Source organism: Cystoisospora suis (assembly GCF_002600585.1).
Source record: "Cystoisospora suis strain Wien I chromosome Unknown contig_2950, whole genome shotgun sequence".
NCBI classification, from domain to species: Eukaryota; Apicomplexa; class Conoidasida; order Eucoccidiorida; family Sarcocystidae; genus Cystoisospora; species Cystoisospora suis.
Genome location: NW_027155745.1, coordinates 5,018 through 21,394, shown reverse-complemented (window position 1 = coordinate 21,394; position 16,377 = coordinate 5,018). Strand labels below are relative to the sequence as shown.

The window sequence follows — 16,377 nt, the reverse complement described above, 5'->3', positions numbered from 1 at the left end:
CGTCACTTTTGCAGGTTGTTCAACGGTCCTTACAAGTTGCGCTGATTGTCGTTTATCTGGCGGCCGGCGCGCTTCTATTACCGATAAAGTTTCGTACAAACGCCAGGCCGCCGAATCACTACCCCCTGTCAGCCTGAATTGGCTGGACAGCCGTGCTGCACATTCAGGAACCAGGGGATCGCTATCCTGAACTGTGATGTGAAGGCAAACGCTACTATTTCGTCAGCAGAACTTAGTCACGAGGTATTCGCTCCGTCGTACAGGATGCGGAGCTTCCGTCGCTTTGAGAAGTATGCTCGCATCCTTCATCACCGGAAAGAAGCATCTCTTTACCTACCGGGTGCTGGGTCTTCCCGGAGGTCGGAAGTTGCTGCTGTTGAGGTTCAATGCAATCCCCCCCCCCTCAAACCCTAATCACACGGCGCGTGTTTACAGCGCACAGGTCGGCGCTGAAGGGCTGCTTTTCATGCACAAGTTCATGTCACCTATTGGCAAGCGGAAAACGGAAGCCGGTAGGCTTGTACCGGCCAACTTCCGTATGTGTCTGACAAACAGTCCCAGCTTCCCTATCGCACAGACAGATCCTCGGAATGACATGAGATTCTCAACTCATCACAGCGTGTTTTTTTTCCAGGTTCTGAACCCCCGACTCATGCTGTCGCTAGATACACGAGCACAAATGAACGCACACAAGATTTGTGCTGAAGAACTTCTTCGGCAGTCACTGACACAAGAAGCGGTGCCTGCATACCATTTCCCAAGCAGACGTTCTCCCAGCTGGCTCCCCGTCAGCGGTCATAGAAGGACGGGCCCTTTCAGTACCTTGATAACTTCCAAGAAGCCTACCCCGTAAGACGTTCTTGGCATAAAATTCAGAGGACTGGTCACCGTCTTCGAATCCTCCAGGTGTTACGCATCAGGGGTCACTGACGCCTTCATCACGCAACACTGCGCTTGACAGTCGACGGAATGTCTTCCCACATCGACATTGTATACAACGGAATCAGGCACTGCCTGTCCCTTCTGGCGACAGGAACTCATTATGTAGTATACAAGGACTCCTGAGATGGAGAAGCCCACAGGGGGCTGCTGCGACATCCTGGAACACGATACATACTATCAGAACCTGAGCACAATCCACTGACAGAGCACCGCCCTTGACCCTGCTTTCATCGCTCCCCCTGATACTAACGAGAGGCGGCACAGCACAAGACCACCCTAATTTGCAATCCACCCAGCGAGCATCTGGTTTTGCTTCAAAAATCAATCATGATGGACATCTTAGCAGACTGGGACGGTACGGGCATATCCCCCAGTTTGTTTCGAAACCCGCAGGACGCGGCCCCACCCCCGTGTGTTCTGGTAAGGTGTCCATCTCTGCTGCGCATAGAGATACAGCCGACTGAAAGCAAACCATAAAGATGCACTTAGCCGTATTTGGTTTTAGAAAGGGAATAAAGAAGAGTACCAGCAATCGCCACAACCGACCCAGCTGCACCAAGGGTTGTGACTGGGGTTTGAAAGAAGATTACAGAGGCGACAATAATCACCACACGTTTGAGGGTGTTGGCAACAGCATGAGTAACTTGATTTACCTTCTCCAGACATAGGTATGCTACCTCATTATACATATAGTACCAGAACCCCGAGAAACACATTTTCATTAGAATTTGCTGGCCTGTCCAAGGACTCTCCGGTCCTGTTGATGCTGCCCATACAGCGGCGGCCTTCCCACCCTCAGCAAAGATGGCTAGTGGGAGAGAGATGAGAGAAGCAACAATGGTTAGAAGCGCATACATGTTGGTGGAGGTAAGGTTTTCACCAACTTGCTTGCGATCGGCCATTGCTTTTTTCGCAAAGACAGCACGTGAGGAACTCCCAAGAGCGCTTAGAAGAGCACACCAGAAGGCCATCCAAGAAAAGGAAAGCTCGGTAATAGATGCCATTGTAACTCCTACAACAATAGGGACGAGAGACAGGTATGTCTGCCAGCTGAAAACTTGATGCAAAAACACGCCAGAGAGGACCGCAGTAACGACTGGTTCGGTCGCCTTCACAATATGCGTAAAACTAACAGCTCCACATCCCATAGAGATTACTGCTCCGATGTGTACAAAAAAGTGGCACAAGCCCTGAGGAGCTACCCGTGTAAAGAAGAGGTCTGTAGAATGGAATCGTGGAATAGGTCGCAGACCGGTAATCCAGCTAAACCCAAAGAATAACCATCCAAAGAACAGCTGAAACGTAGACACTGTCCACGGCAGCGGAAGCATATTCAGTGCTAGCTTGTTGTCTAAGTTGTACATGACATTCAAGGCATACCAAAGGACCAACAAACCACCGAACTGCAAATAGAAAGTTGTCTGGTCCTGCTTAGAGCCCCCAGCCGACGCATGCTGAGACTCAAGATCCTTGCCGGTCTGGCCTGAGGCCCGAGTTGAACCGTAGTGACTATGAGATGTCGAGCTGCTCAAACGCTTAGACTCCTCCATCTTCAGAAAGCTGGAGGCTACGGGCAGGGGAAAGAACAAGACGCGTGGAGGGGCGTTGTATCCAGGGAAGATGGGGTAAGAAGAATCAAGACAAAATCCGAGTGACCAGACACCTGTGAGGTACAGCCGTCGCTGCAAAATAAGAATCTCACGAGGTGTTACAAGATTCAAAAAGCAAGCGCAGAAAGGAACGACTACCGCCGGTGATTCTGCAGCTACCCGACCATCAACGGCTGCTGGCCCAGGCGTTTGAGAAGCAATGAGAAAGGAACTGGCAGAGATAAAACGGGTCAACGAGGGTCACAAAGTACCCCACAGAGAGGTATACACTCTCTCTATGCAGCAGTGTATGTCACACCCGAAAAGAGATTCACTAAGAGGTACTCGCGTCACATCAAAGGAAGGCAGAAAAAATGAAGATGAGGCCTTTCCTCTTCAAGAAATAGTTTTGCGCTGAAAGCCTGTAGAGCAAAGCAATCCACACAAGCAGAGAAAAAGATACTAGAGATCATTCTAAAGCCTTTCAGTGCTGCATCTCTCAAGCGACTCTGTTGGTGTGCGGCCTTCGACCGCCGTCTACAACTACGCCGTATCACCGCCATGCCTCGAACCGCTGCAAATTGTGGGCTGCGCAGCACACTTATGTAGTACAAGCCCGTGGTGTGTAGAACTGTTCCAAAGATGAAAGCAACCACGAGGAGAGTGAGGTGCACCGAGGACTTTGGTGTCTATGAGTTGCTCCAGACAGACGCTTGTCTTGCGGGAGTGCTCCGACCCCCAAGCAGCCGGGGCACTTCCAGCGAAAAGAAAGTCCGTGATTTCTTGACCTGTTGAAATAGTGGGCCGAACGCACATCTGGACAAAAGAAAGGGGACGCTTTCCTTTAGATCTCGGCCCTTGCTTGCAAACCGCCGGATCCAGACAGCCAAAAGTCGGAACAGGCTGGGTGTCTCTCCAGTGCGCGTTCTCTATTGTCCCTGGGACACTCGACGACTGGAAAAAACTAATCGCCTCGTTGTTGCTTCTATAGCCCCAGAGTGGGGCGTACAATGATGGAGACACGGCCTGAGAATGTGTGTGCTGCGAGACCTCTACCACTCTCAGCACAACACAGACGAAGGCACCTCGTTCTACACGTGCACAAAGATTCGGGTCACGTAAAAGACCCGCTCCGGACATCAGAAGGCAACGACACAGGCCACACCCTCCGTCCTAGCGGAGAAAACCGTGACTTTTATGATCTGTGCAGACACGGACCCGTCGCGGACATACCAGCACGACATGCAGGAGTCGTTGCCTTGCACGGCATCCCCTGGTGTCGGGGGAGTTCCTTGTTAGCGACCGGCAGATCTGAGAAAGGCAGTTTCACTATTCACCACGAAACCGCCGAGGGTCGAGGTTTGAAGAAAAGAAAAAGCAGGGACAAAAACACCATGAAATGCGGTGGAGACCCGGCGCACACAGTGACGATGACGAAGACACCACACCGGCAGCTGAGACGGGCCCGTTCATTGTCCACGATGTCTGGGCGCATGTAAGCGAATGGGGTCGCGGCGCCGTCGCGTCCAAGCAGAATACTCATACGTCCACTGTCACTCCATCCAGGGGCTTGCTGCGCTGTCGAGATCAATTACGCATACAGCAGTTACAACAGGTACTGGCATTCGCAGACCCACACTCATTCGCGCAACGGTGTACCTGCACATCCGCTCAGTCGTCCACCACCCCGTCAGCAGAGAAGGGCGCACATCTCGGGCAGAGACCTTACGAAAGTTCGATATCCAGATTTGTTTTGCAACTCAGGGTTTCCACCGGAAGAGACGTTTGTCCTAGGCCGTAGAGGAATTGCCACCTGTACTTATTATCACCGGAGTTCGACTTACAGAAGAATCTGAACTCGGAAACAGAGGTAACTATCACACGAGCGAGATTCGGATCCTGTTCGAGGAACTGGAGAAACTTGGCTTGCTGAAACGGTCGTGGAGCTAAGACCTCCCATACGACACCCCTATTGTGTAGAAAACAGACCAGGGAGTGGCAGGTACGCTTGCTAACGGGCGCAGTCTCACCGATAATGGGGACAGTTTCTGGCTCCTGGTGGCTTTCTTCTCTCAGAGGGATGTCGGGGGTAGCTAGAAAGCATCAAGGAAAGAGTGTCGCACCACTGTGTACGCTGCACCGACCAATAGTCATCCAGTGAAGCCTCCGGCTACAGCGGCTGTTCGGCAAGTGCTTTGCCGTCACGACAACGACAATACATGCCAAAAGAGCACAAGGTGACTACCCCATCTTGTGTCTGTTGGTGTGTATTGTCGAAGTCTTGGTGCATTTTGAATGTGGTGGGCCTTGGCAACTCCGGCGCGGAGCAAGATACGAAATGTCTCTCTGAAGCCGCGTCAGGGAAGTTTCCCTATAAGAAGCTCGAACCAAGGGAGACTACGTGCTGAGCAGGCTCCACCGTGCAATTCATGATCGAAATCTCTCCCGCCGTGAAAGGCATCCAACCTGCTAGCATGAAGTGGGTGGTTTCTATTCAGCGGAGGCTGTCCCTTGCGTCCTCTGCTGACCCATGCAAGTCCCTGATCCTTATGCCTGCAAGGCGCTGTGGGTGGCGGCAGCAACAGGCCTTCGACCTCAAGTATCGAGAGGAATTCCGTCAGAAGGACCCCCCTATGTGGGTAGTAAAGCCAAGGAGATGGACAACCATGATTCGACTAGACTGTTCTTTCACCTGGACCTAGCCTCGTACCTTCCTCGAAGCCTAACAAGCGGAAAGAGACAGCGCTGCGCGTCACGTCACCCCTGTCCCCACCGCCATGAATGTACTCGTTCTTGCGATACTAGCTAGCAACAGAATCATTTTGCTTGGATGCAAAATACGTCGGCTATGTAGAAGGCCAACAACTGCTGTTCCACCGTAACTCTCGTGTGAAAATATCATCGAGTGAGGTACTGGCGATCGGTGCACTCGAGCTCCGGCACCCTTCAAGCCTACGGGACAATCGAGCCAACTGCCCGGCATTGTGATGTGCCGACTGTATATCATCTGTAAGACACAAGGGTCACCACCACCTATCTATCGCTTTTGCGTTGACAAAGGCAGCTAGATGGCCGAAATATTTCTCGCGCTGTGCAGGAGAAATGAAACGCGAAGCTGATGAAGAGCATCCGTTGTCACCAACAAACGAAAACGCACCTCAAACTCTTTGCCATTCCACGCATAAAGTGTCACTCCAGTTTCAAAAGAGAATCCCACTCCACTATTAAAAAAGAATCTCCTTATTCGAATACCACCACTTACTGACTCCTATTCGATCACCTGCTTCATTTTCGGAAGAAAGAAGAGATCACAAAAGACTAACTTAACACTCTCTCTAGCCGCTACTACTACTATTAATTCAACAGCTCACACCATTAGAAGACCCTGGACTCAGTCTTCCGCCCCATCGATCGATCGGTTCTCATCCCTTCCCTTTGCCTAACCCCTCCGGTGGATACCTCACAGAAGAACCACAGATGGGCAAGAAGGCAGGCACATTCAGGAACACCAGCCGTGGAGAATTCCAAACAAGTGGTCTTGAAAAGAAACAAAGATCCAGGTAAGAAAGAACACCTTCCCTCACACCTCCTCACCCTACCAGTGTGCCGACTACAAGGAAAATTCTCCACCGTACATAGATAATTGCATACACACACGGGTCTCCCCGTCTACTCAAGGTTTTCCTTTCCTCTTCTTCGTTCGTAGAGCCGGATGGCTTGCTTCGTTACAGCTGTTTACAGCCCCCTTTCCTGTCTTTACAGTCCATCATCAGGCACAGGCTCACGGCCACCTAGATCTTCCGAGTAAAATGATTCTTCCCATGTATCTCCATCATTGCCGATTACCTTGAATTCTCGAGAAGGAATCGCCTCCCTGCGTTCCCTGTACAACGTGAAACAAACATATAGAGAAGTCGCTCATTCGAACGGCAAAACGTGCGAAAAAGCTATAGCGATATTTGACACCCTACAGGTCTCATACAGTCCCGTGGAACTCCTGCCTCCATGGTATACATAGATAGATGACCGGCTCGGATTTCTACTGTTTAACAGCCACAGCATAACAAACATCTTCCTTCTTATGAAAACAGGTAGCCCGGCGAAGAGGATGATCAGGTAAAGCAAGCTCTTCTCACTCTCTTTATCATCTCCTACAACGGATTTGACCTGGACTTTCAACATTGTAGACACGGAAAATAGCAGGCTTCTCAAAGAATAGATCGGAAATATCTCTCATTCATGCTATGATAGCCGCCAACGCTCATTCATCTTGAAAACTCCGATAAGGACCACAAAATGCGAAGAACACAGAGAGAGAGAGAATGCATATATGTCTATTCATCTATCTCTCTATGAAGAAGGCTAAGATGTTGATTTTTCTATCTTTCTCCTTCTTACCCTTCAGGGATATCACTTCCGGAATCCCATGCAGCGGCTTCAGCAGGATCACTAGGGAAGAAGGTTTCACGTGCGGCTTCTTCTTGCTCTTGTTTTTCTTTTTCTCTTTCTTGTTGCTGTTCATGTATCTTTCTCAGTTCTTCATCTTGATCTTCATCGATCCATTCTTCTTCTAAGCCATCTCCCCTCTGTCGTTTGCTCGTTTCTTCACCTGCTGTTTCTTCTCGATCTTGGTCATCCTCCTCCTCCTCATCGTCCGTGGCCCCCGTGAAGCTGTCTGGATCCGCTTGATATTTCGCCAGTTTCTTGTTCAGCTGGGCGATCTCTTTATTCAGTTGGAGAAGCTCTTCTTTCTTCGTGCGATAAGCTTCCTCGGAGAGCCCCATGGTCGCCAGTTCCGTTCCCGATGAAACAAGCAATGTCTCTAGAGCTTCTCGTATCACCCGTAGCTTTCGATTTCTATGGAGGAGCATTTCAGCATATTCTTCACTAAGGATTTTCTTCTGAGCTTTGAAGGCATCGAACTGCTGGCTGATAGTACTTGAATCTTTCAGCTGTAACTTCAAGAGAGCTAGATACAGTTCGGATAAAGCAATCCCGCACTTCATCATATCTTGGTCAAAGAGATACATGGTCTCTTGTTGTTCTTCTTCCGTCATATCCACTGTATAATCTTCAAGACATCCATGACGCGTTGTCTCTTCTTCTTCTTCATCTTCTTCGCCTTCTCCTCCTCCTCCTCTTCCTCGATCTCCATCGGTATCTGTCGTTATGTCACCTTCATCTTCACCTTCTTTCTTTCCCGTCCTATTCACTTCTTCTGCAACTGCTTTATCATCCGCCGTGAACGCTTCGTCATTGGCTTTCTCCTCCCAGTCGGTCATGTCAGTTTTCATGCGTGAAAGGTCATCGTCGGATAAACCGAGCTCGCCTTCTAAGTCCTTTAAACGTTCATCCTCTTGGTCCCCATCTCGAAATGAGCTACCGCCGTAAGTCGTACTGTTATGGCTGCTCCCTCTCTTCTTGAAGAATCCCCCTCCACCCCCGTTCACCGTCTCTGTCCCAGCTAGCTTTTCTTCCATGTCTCTATAGAAGGTATCAAGTTGAAGAGCAATCTTGCGACGAGAAGCCCTCTGTTTGTTTCTCAATTCTTTCCGTTTTTGCTCTTGAGAAGACCAATCAGCCAACTGCGAGAGATCCCCTTCGGCAATGGCCTGAAGAGATTTCTTATTCTGCTGGGAATCTTCTTCCATACGATGAAAAGCCAATCCTAATCTTAAGGCAAACTCAAGAAAAGACCCAGGGATAACGTCTAATTTCATATGGACCACCGCAAATCCTAAGGTCTCCGCCATCACTTTAATGAAGTAATTCCTCTCAGCTAGATTAATATTCTTATGTCGGGCTGTAAAGACATTCCATGACTGGCGCTTCGATGCAACAAGCTGGATGACTTCGTTGTCAGCGTCATACACAACTATAGGCTCACGTGCACGTCTCTTCTCTGATAGTCTAGCAAAGAAGCGGAAGATAAAGCCAATCACAGGCACCGTAAAGAAGGTCTGCTGAGCTCGCACGTTATCGAAGTAGGCAAACATAAGGGAGATAGCCACCTCCAATACAAACAGAAACGTCAGAACTGCTAAGAAGAGTAATAATACCATATTCACATTTCCTGAAAACCCCGATCCAATCATCATCTGAAAGATAGAAACAAAGCAGCAAGAGAAAAGGAGAAAAAAGAAAGAATGAAATGAGAAAGAAAGAAAGAGATGAGAGAGAAGGGGAGAAAGAAAGCGAAGATTGGGAAGGAAGTGGGAGACAGAAAGAGAGAGAAAGGAGAGAGACAGGATGATGCAGAGAAGATGACTGGGGAGGTGAAGAGAGCGGGAGAAGGGAGGGATTGATAGAAGCAAAGAGAGAAGAAGAGAGCTGAAAGAGCTGCCAAGTGAACGAATGACTAAATAAGGGGACTTTGCTCATCAAGAGTATAGAGGAACTCTCAATAGAAGAAGAAGAAGTCTCTGTTTCCCTGGGACAAATGCAGTCACCATCTCCATTCTACTTCCGTAACCAGAAACTCACAATAGCATGCATCACAAGAGACATACACTCCACCCCCCATACACCATCTCATATAGTAGATCTCTCTCTCCATACATATACAGAGATTTCTGTAGATCGAGTTGTAGAAATATAATGGCATCTACCTCGCCCTTCAATACACTAGATAGAGTCTCCTGTATAGTAGGAAAGCAACCCTTCATCCCTTTCTCTACAGGCTGATATAAATCATAGGGACAGCAAGCATCATCCCTCACAAGCCTACGAGACAAGAGGAGGTGGTCATAGGCACTAACTATCATAGACGAGACAAGAGGAGGTGGTCATAGGCACTAACTATCATAGAAACAAGAAGAAGGAGGAATAGTCTACCTAAGACCTTCAGTCACATACATTAGACCACCCTACTTTGAAGAGAAACTTCACAAAAGAAATGCTTCTCTCGCTTCTCCTATCCAGTGGCATGAGGAATGATATGATCCCACCCCCTGTCTTCCTTTGTTCTCCCTCCTAACCGTACAGACACTCAGCCTCTGTCTCTGTGTATGTATGCTGTTCATCTCTCTGTCTCTCTGTCTGTCTGTCTGTCTGTCTCTCTATCTCCCTCTTCCCCCTAGATCAACTCACGCATGCACCTAGAAAGATTCTCTGCGAAAACGCAAAACCTAGATACACTTCTTCTTCTTCTTCTACGCACATCCCATGAGGACAGTACACACTAACAGGTCTCTTGGTCTTGATCCTTCTCCTCTTTCTTTCTTTTTCGACATATGCAGCCAGTCCAGCACGTAAGAGAAAGTAAAGACTTACCGCTATAATGATTAAGGTGATCGTCCAGATCCCCATACTATGGTTTTCTAGTCTATCGAGAGTTAAGTAACTCCTGAAGAGAGACAAGAAAGAAGAAGAAAGGAGATGAAGAAAAACATGAGAGGCAAGGAGAAACGACCGAAATGAATGAAGACATCGACGTATCTATCCCAGAAGGGTGGGGCGGCCGTCACATGTCACTTTGTTGCGACCAGAATGTCTTTCTTTCTCATCTTCAGTGTCTATAGAAGTCGCCCTACGTCAGGTACACTCCATCATACGATATACTCTACTCCTATAGACGCGAGCTGCTGTTGCAGTATATAGAAGAAAAGAAAAGAAAGCAAGAAAGTCCAAGGATGTCTACAAGGATAAAGCACTTGGAATGAATGAAGAGATACACACCCCTTTAGACACATAACATGGTAGCAGCGTTTGAAGTTCTTCTAAATGAACCCGCACCTCAGCTCATTCATTTTATCTGACCGGCAACTCGGAGAGAAGACAAAAGAAGAGAGACTGGATGGTATGTAGTAAGAATGACACGAAGTGTATCTCTACAAGGGAAAGATGTCCCACCTATTCTAATGAGCCGAATACAGCCCGAGCCTTCTTTTCTGCATTCCCTTACTTCCTAAGCGATCGTAACCGACAATATGACATAGACACAATCTAACTAGATCGATCAATCTTTCTTTTCATTCAATTCCTATCCCCCTCTCATCTTCTTCACAATCCTTCTCCACACCCCTCCTCCATAAGAAACACACACACTGTCTCCTCTCCTGACTCATAAGAGCCGCTCCGAAGAGCCTATCTCTCTCCCTTCCTCCCTCCCTCCCGTCTCTTTCATTCCTTCATTCTGTCTCCCTTCGATTGACACATCTTCTTGCGCCTCCCTTGGGGTCCTCTTTCTTACCTTTTATCGAAGGGTTGTGTGGTGAAGTGAATGAGAAGAAAGACGACGGCGATGACTACGGCCATCCACATGCGCGATCCGTTCATATCTTCGGAGGGGACAAGGACGATACTTGAGACGACGATCACAAGGAATTTGCGTGCAAACACCACCATTTCCCAGTACCAGTATTTCTTGACGAATCCATTATGTAAGAACCCGTATTTAAGCCGAGTTTCGCGACTATTTAGGCTTTTGCGATGGGTATAAAGAATGAGAAAGCAAGATAGAGGAATGCCAATACTCCATACAATGAGCCCAATGATGCCTAAGGCGAAGAATTTGAAGTAAGGGCTACTCACACGGATTTCACACTGCACAGACATTGCTGCACGTAAGAAATACTTGGCCTGATGGTCTCGACCAAAATCGATGTAGGTACAGTCGAGGAGAGATAGCATGCGTCGGGTTGTCGCGGAATACACAAAGAAAAGCACGGTGACATAGATAGGAATCATATCTTCCATGAATTTCATGGTTCTTTTGAAGAGGGATTCCCCAGGTAAGGGAATATATCGAAAGATCATGAAGAGACGGTCTTCTTCATACTTTTCACGTAATTGAGCGCTTAATGTATACAATCCATATTGCTGTGTTTGCTTTAAGAGATCCAGTTTCTTCTGGGTCGATTTATGATACCAAGCGCATGCACGCCGTACGATAATGAACATAATTACCGTCGCAACAATAGGTAAAGCGATAGGAAGGAGGGCATAGAAGACCATGGTATAAAAGAAAGAATCCGAGAAACTAAGATTGAAATCATCCCTTAAGATACAGTCAACCGACATGAACTTAGTCCTTTGTTTCGCAGCTACCTGTTCGGTCACACTGGCTGTGAATTGGGTGACCCAGCCAGGTAAAGCTAGCTCATTGAAATCGAGAACCCCTAAGACGGAGATTCCCGTCATATAATTCGAAGCTATCTTAATCACAATGGAGTGAATGGATCGACGATTGAACCCTGCAGCAACGTTCATATAGGTCATAACAATATTAAACATCAAGGTAGCTAGATAATACACCGTTAGACACGTGATATTCCATACCATAGATGGACATGCGGTACAGATATCTCCCTTGGTAAAGGTATTGGTAAAGCCTTCTTTGCACTCACTACATAAGTATTCCGTCATAGTTTCTGAACACTCCCCTTTGATTAAGCATGCTTTTCTAATAGGGCATTCTGTGAATTGCCAGTCATTAGGCGATTCTAGAGATTCCTTTAACTTATTCAAAAAGTATCCCTCTTGTGCATACGGCTTCACATGATCTGCTGATGTGATATAGACGAAACTAGGGTCTTCTAGAAGCTTCATACGAGCTTCATCTAACAAACCTCCCGCACAAATCGCTCCTACAGGACATGTATGACAAGCCTCAGCAGCAAAGTATGTCCCCTCTTCACAGAAACACTGAGACTGCGACTGCGCCCCAGGCAAGCTGGTAGATGACGTCCCACATAGACCATTGCATGTCGCATCTTGGACAGATGTCTTATAGGTGCCGGGTGAACAGGGCTCGCAAAACTTCTCATTCTTCTCTTCATTGATTGAATCAAAAGCAAAGCCGCGATCGCATTTACCTGAAGAGTTTCAAAGAAAGAAAAGAACAGGGGGAAGAGGGGCATGATAGGAAGAAAGGCAGAGAGAGAGAGGTCGGATGGAGGGATGAAGAGGATAGAGTGACAGTGATCACGATGATATAAGGGTGATAAAGGGAAATGGATCGACTCGATAGATAGAGAGATAGATAGCGGGAGGACAGAAAGATACAAAATAGACAGATTAAACGTAGATTACAGAGAGGTTGAGGTTAGACAGATTCAAATTAGATACATAGATAGATAGTTCCCGATAAAGGAATTCCTAGTATTGTTTTTTTACACACACGCCTCTCTCATAGAATATCATAAAGATATCTTAATTCATAGAAGATATATGCTAGAAAGAAACCCCTGCGCTGAGCCATCCATTCTATACGAAAGTCAACCTAGGGCGGTAGGAAAGGCTTGCCTTAGAGAAGTCTTCACGTCTCTACTTGGATCCACACACCCACAGTTTCGCCACACACACACACCCCTCCATCAACACACACGGGTCTACTAGGGTGAAATCAATCAAATCACTCACGAACTAACGAGCTGTCTGTACGGAAAAAGATGTCCAGTTCATGAAAAATACAGTTAGATAGATAAATTAAAGATAGATAGATTAAAAATAGATAGATAGATTGAAGATAGATAGATAGAGGTAGGGTGAGAGTGGTGGGCTTACAGTCATCGAGTGACCAGGGTGTGTCGTATCCGGCTGTGATTCTTGTATTGACAGGGCAGGGCTGTGGTTCGACAGGTTTTTTTCCATTCACACAATTGGGTTCATCGTCTTTGCATACCACTTCACCTCCTGGGCAATACTTGAGAGAGTCACTGCATGCAACGCATTCAGCTAATTTCATATCGTAGTAGTATCCCCTCGTACATAGGCACTGAGCCGCTGAGTTGGCCCCCGTCTGTTCTGTTCCGGAGTTCTCACTACATATCTTACACACGTCATTCCCCACCCAGTCTTTGTAGCTATTCGCTGGGCAGGGCCTACACTGAACGACATCTCCTGTATTCATCTGACTGTTGAGTTTATAGAAGCCTTTGTCACACACGCAATCAGCCACAGATGCACTTCGGTTTCCGGTAGTATTGGTTTCTGAGGGGCACTTCACAGGAGACACGAGATTCCCTGTTAACGAATCACGACCTCCCGGACAGTAATAGCCCACAGGGCATTCCTGAAGCACACAAAACCCACACACACAAAGACATAGACTGCTGAGTAGACTGCTGAGTAGATAGATCAAAGATAGATGGATTGATTGATTGATTGAAGATAGACAGGACGCCATTATACCTTAGGAGGGAGTCGGGGGGACAAGCACTACAGTGCCACGAGGGTTGATGCATGTGAGAAAGACGAGGGAAAAAAGGAGGTGTGAAGTGAAAAGTGCAGCAGTAACTATAGAGTAGATCAAAAGTATGGAGAGAGGGAGAAAGGATTTTAAGCAGGGACTTCGTTGAAAAAAGCAAAGGCAGTCCATTTCTTGCAATCTTCGGCCAAGACAAAGGAGGAGGTAAGCTCTACATTCCTATCTATCTCTCTATGTATCTATCTACCTATCTCCCTCTATCTCTACCTAGAAGAAGAATAGGATGAGGACTTACTTCACATCGGTTCGTTGAAGTATCGAAATGATATCCGGGTGTACAGACACAATCTTGCAAAGAGACGTTTCCTGTATCGACTGTTGAACTTCCTGCTGGGCACTTGTAGCCGGGGCTGTTAGAAAGAACCTCCTTGAATTCTCCTACACGTGTTTCACGACAGACGATGAAGGATGTGGACTGATCGACATAGTAAAACTCATACCCCGGCTCGCACCTACGAAAACGGACAAGACAGGGCCAAGAAGGAGAAGAAGAAGAAAACTGAGATGTCATCCGATTCCCCACCCTAACATATAACGACTGCCACACGAAAGGGACAGGCATAGAAAGACTCCTTCACGTTCAATCTGACTATGTGTATCTATAGAGAGAAAGAGAGAAAGATACTTGTCTTCTCGACAGATGGCGACAGGTTGCGAAGTCGTGATCTCCAGCGATATGGATGTATACTTCGTAGGGGCAGGTGTACGTACATACAGCATCTTCAGTGGACAGACATAGGGGGCGGGATAAAGAAAGAAGGACAACTAGAAGCATTCAGCTCCCTTTATCAATCCGTTAGGGCAATGCCACTCATGAAAAGACCTTTCTCTCTCGCTCTCTCTTTCCACTGTTTTTTCCACATATATCTATATACCCCATGCATCTCGGAAAAACCACCGCCGTCTTCTCCCCTTGCAGTTCCCCCCTTTCTTCTTCTTTCTTCTCTACCTCTTCAACTATCTCCTCGTCCGACTCCATTCCTTCACAAGCACCATCCCCCCCCTATATGACGAACCCTAAACTTCCTCCTTTCCTCGTTTCTTTTTCTCCTCTTCTTTCTTCATCTTAGCATTCGTCTTCTTTCAACTGTCTTCGTCGTGTCTTCTTCTGACTTACATGCACTTGAAGGGGTGCGCATTATCCGTATTAGGAGGCACCGTGAGGGTATGCGCTGGACAGGGTGTCTTGGCGCCCGCATAAGGGGCAAGCGCAGAGATAGGCGTTTCTGATCCAACGCAAAAGTGATTGTCCGTGCATTCTCCGCAAGGAAGATCGACATTTCCTGTCTGAAAGTATCCTGGTAAACATAACTCGCAATCCGCTTTGGAACGAACGACGTCTGTAGCGGCAAACGAATTCTTAGGGCAGGGGGTGCATGCATGAGCTCCCAGACTATCTTTATAGTACGTTCGACCGCATGGGACGCAGATTTGCGAATTCGAGAGATTGGCGTATTCCGGGTTCTGTTTTAGCCAAGATCTTAACTGCGATTCTCCTGTACTCGGATCAGAGAATTTTGATGGATCGGCCGGGGTATAGCCTTCTTCACATACACACGCATCTAATGATGTCGCCACAAATTCCGTATCATTCAGCGGATTTGTGCTTGTATGGAGAGGACAGGAAAGCTTCTTCGCTTCATAACCCCCTAAAGAATAAAAGCCTTTCTCCACGGCCGTACACTCCTCCTCACCAGAGCTCCCACTCACAAAATAGTAACCCGGCTCACTGAGAAAAGAAAGAAAGAAAGAAAGAAAGAGTGAGAAAGAAAGAGTGAGAAAGAAAGAGATGAGAAAGAGTGAGAAAGAAAGAAAGAAAGAGTGAGAAAGAAAGAGTGAGAAAGAAAGAGTGAGAAAGAGTGAGAAAGAGTGAGAAAGAAAGAGTGAGAAAGAAAGAGTGAGAAAGAAAGGAGATGAGAAAGAAAGAAAAACAGAAAGATGAAAAGGCACCTCTCTATGTATGTGTTGAAGATGGATGTGTCGGGATGAATATGCATGGGGACATGTGTGTATGTATATGTATATACATGTATGCATGTGTATGTATGTCTTTGTAGTAGGTAAGTAGGGGGACAGTACTCCTTTGTAGTAGTAGTAGTGGTGGAAGTAAGAGTCGTCGCGCATGCAAATCTCATAAGCACTACAAGCAAAGAAAGTTGAAGATTCAGCATGTGCCTATATACGCCCCCAGTGGTTGTAAACCTGAGGGCATGTAGAGACTGTGATTCGATACACACACAGCTATTCGAATCTCTCTCTCATACATATAGAGGGAGACAGAGAGACACCTAGTCAAGAATCCGATAGAAAGGGACCGATCCCGGAACTTCTTGAAGATCTAGATACAGTCTCGAGAGAAGAAAGATACAACATAGATCAGACTCAAAAAGAATGGCGGCTATACATCATCAGGAAGGAGCGATACGCAGATGAGGAAGACGAGAAAGAAAAGAGAGAAAGGAGACATACCATTCACAGTGACGATCCTCTTGTGTTGCAGCCCCTACGACCGTCGTAGATGAATGTGCGGGGCAACTCCCCGTACACCCTGCATTAGCTACTGTGTCCTTCCATGTACCTAACAGCCAACACATACACCATACATTACAGAAAAAGATGAAAAGATAGATAGATAGA

The 16,377-nt window shown here is 47.2% G+C and overlaps 2 protein-coding genes across 2 annotated transcripts in view; both read right to left on the bottom strand.

Annotated features, from left to right (window-relative positions):
- Positions 1–342: 342 nt before the first annotated feature.
- Positions 343–3,947, bottom strand: CSUI_005942 (apicoplast triosephosphate translocator apt1). Its single transcript, XM_068066108.1, has 2 exons — positions 3,765–3,947; positions 343–2,953 (listed from the first exon to the last, which is right to left on the bottom strand). The coding sequence occupies exon 2, from the start codon at positions 2,490–2,492 to the stop codon at positions 1,428–1,430; it is 1,065 nt and encodes a 354-aa protein (XP_067921915.1). The 5' UTR covers positions 2,493–2,953; positions 3,765–3,947; the 3' UTR covers positions 343–1,427.
- Positions 3,948–5,485: 1,538 nt separating this feature from the next.
- CSUI_005941 (kringle domain-containing protein) overlaps positions 5,486–16,377 on the bottom strand; it is a 15,214-nt gene continuing 4,322 nt past the window's right edge. The window contains exons 4-11 of the mRNA XM_068066107.1: positions 16,210–16,318; positions 14,858–15,469; positions 13,976–14,192; positions 13,038–13,545; positions 10,723–12,346; positions 9,804–9,876; positions 6,930–8,629; positions 5,486–6,414 (exon numbers count right to left, since the gene is read on the bottom strand). Of these exons, the coding sequence (XP_067921914.1) occupies positions 6,288–6,414; positions 6,930–8,629; positions 9,804–9,876; positions 10,723–12,346; positions 13,038–13,545; positions 13,976–14,192; positions 14,858–15,469; positions 16,210–16,318 (4,970 nt within the window). The 3' untranslated portion in view covers positions 5,486–6,287. The remainder of the gene's footprint in view (positions 6,415–6,929; positions 8,630–9,803; positions 9,877–10,722; positions 12,347–13,037; positions 13,546–13,975; positions 14,193–14,857; positions 15,470–16,209; positions 16,319–16,377) is intronic.

What these genes read in the sequence shown, in the direction of transcription:
- CSUI_005942 (XM_068066108.1), bottom strand. Translation starts at nt 2,492, where the DNA reads ATGGAGGAGTCTAAGCGTTTGAGCAGCTCGACATCTCATAGTCACTAC.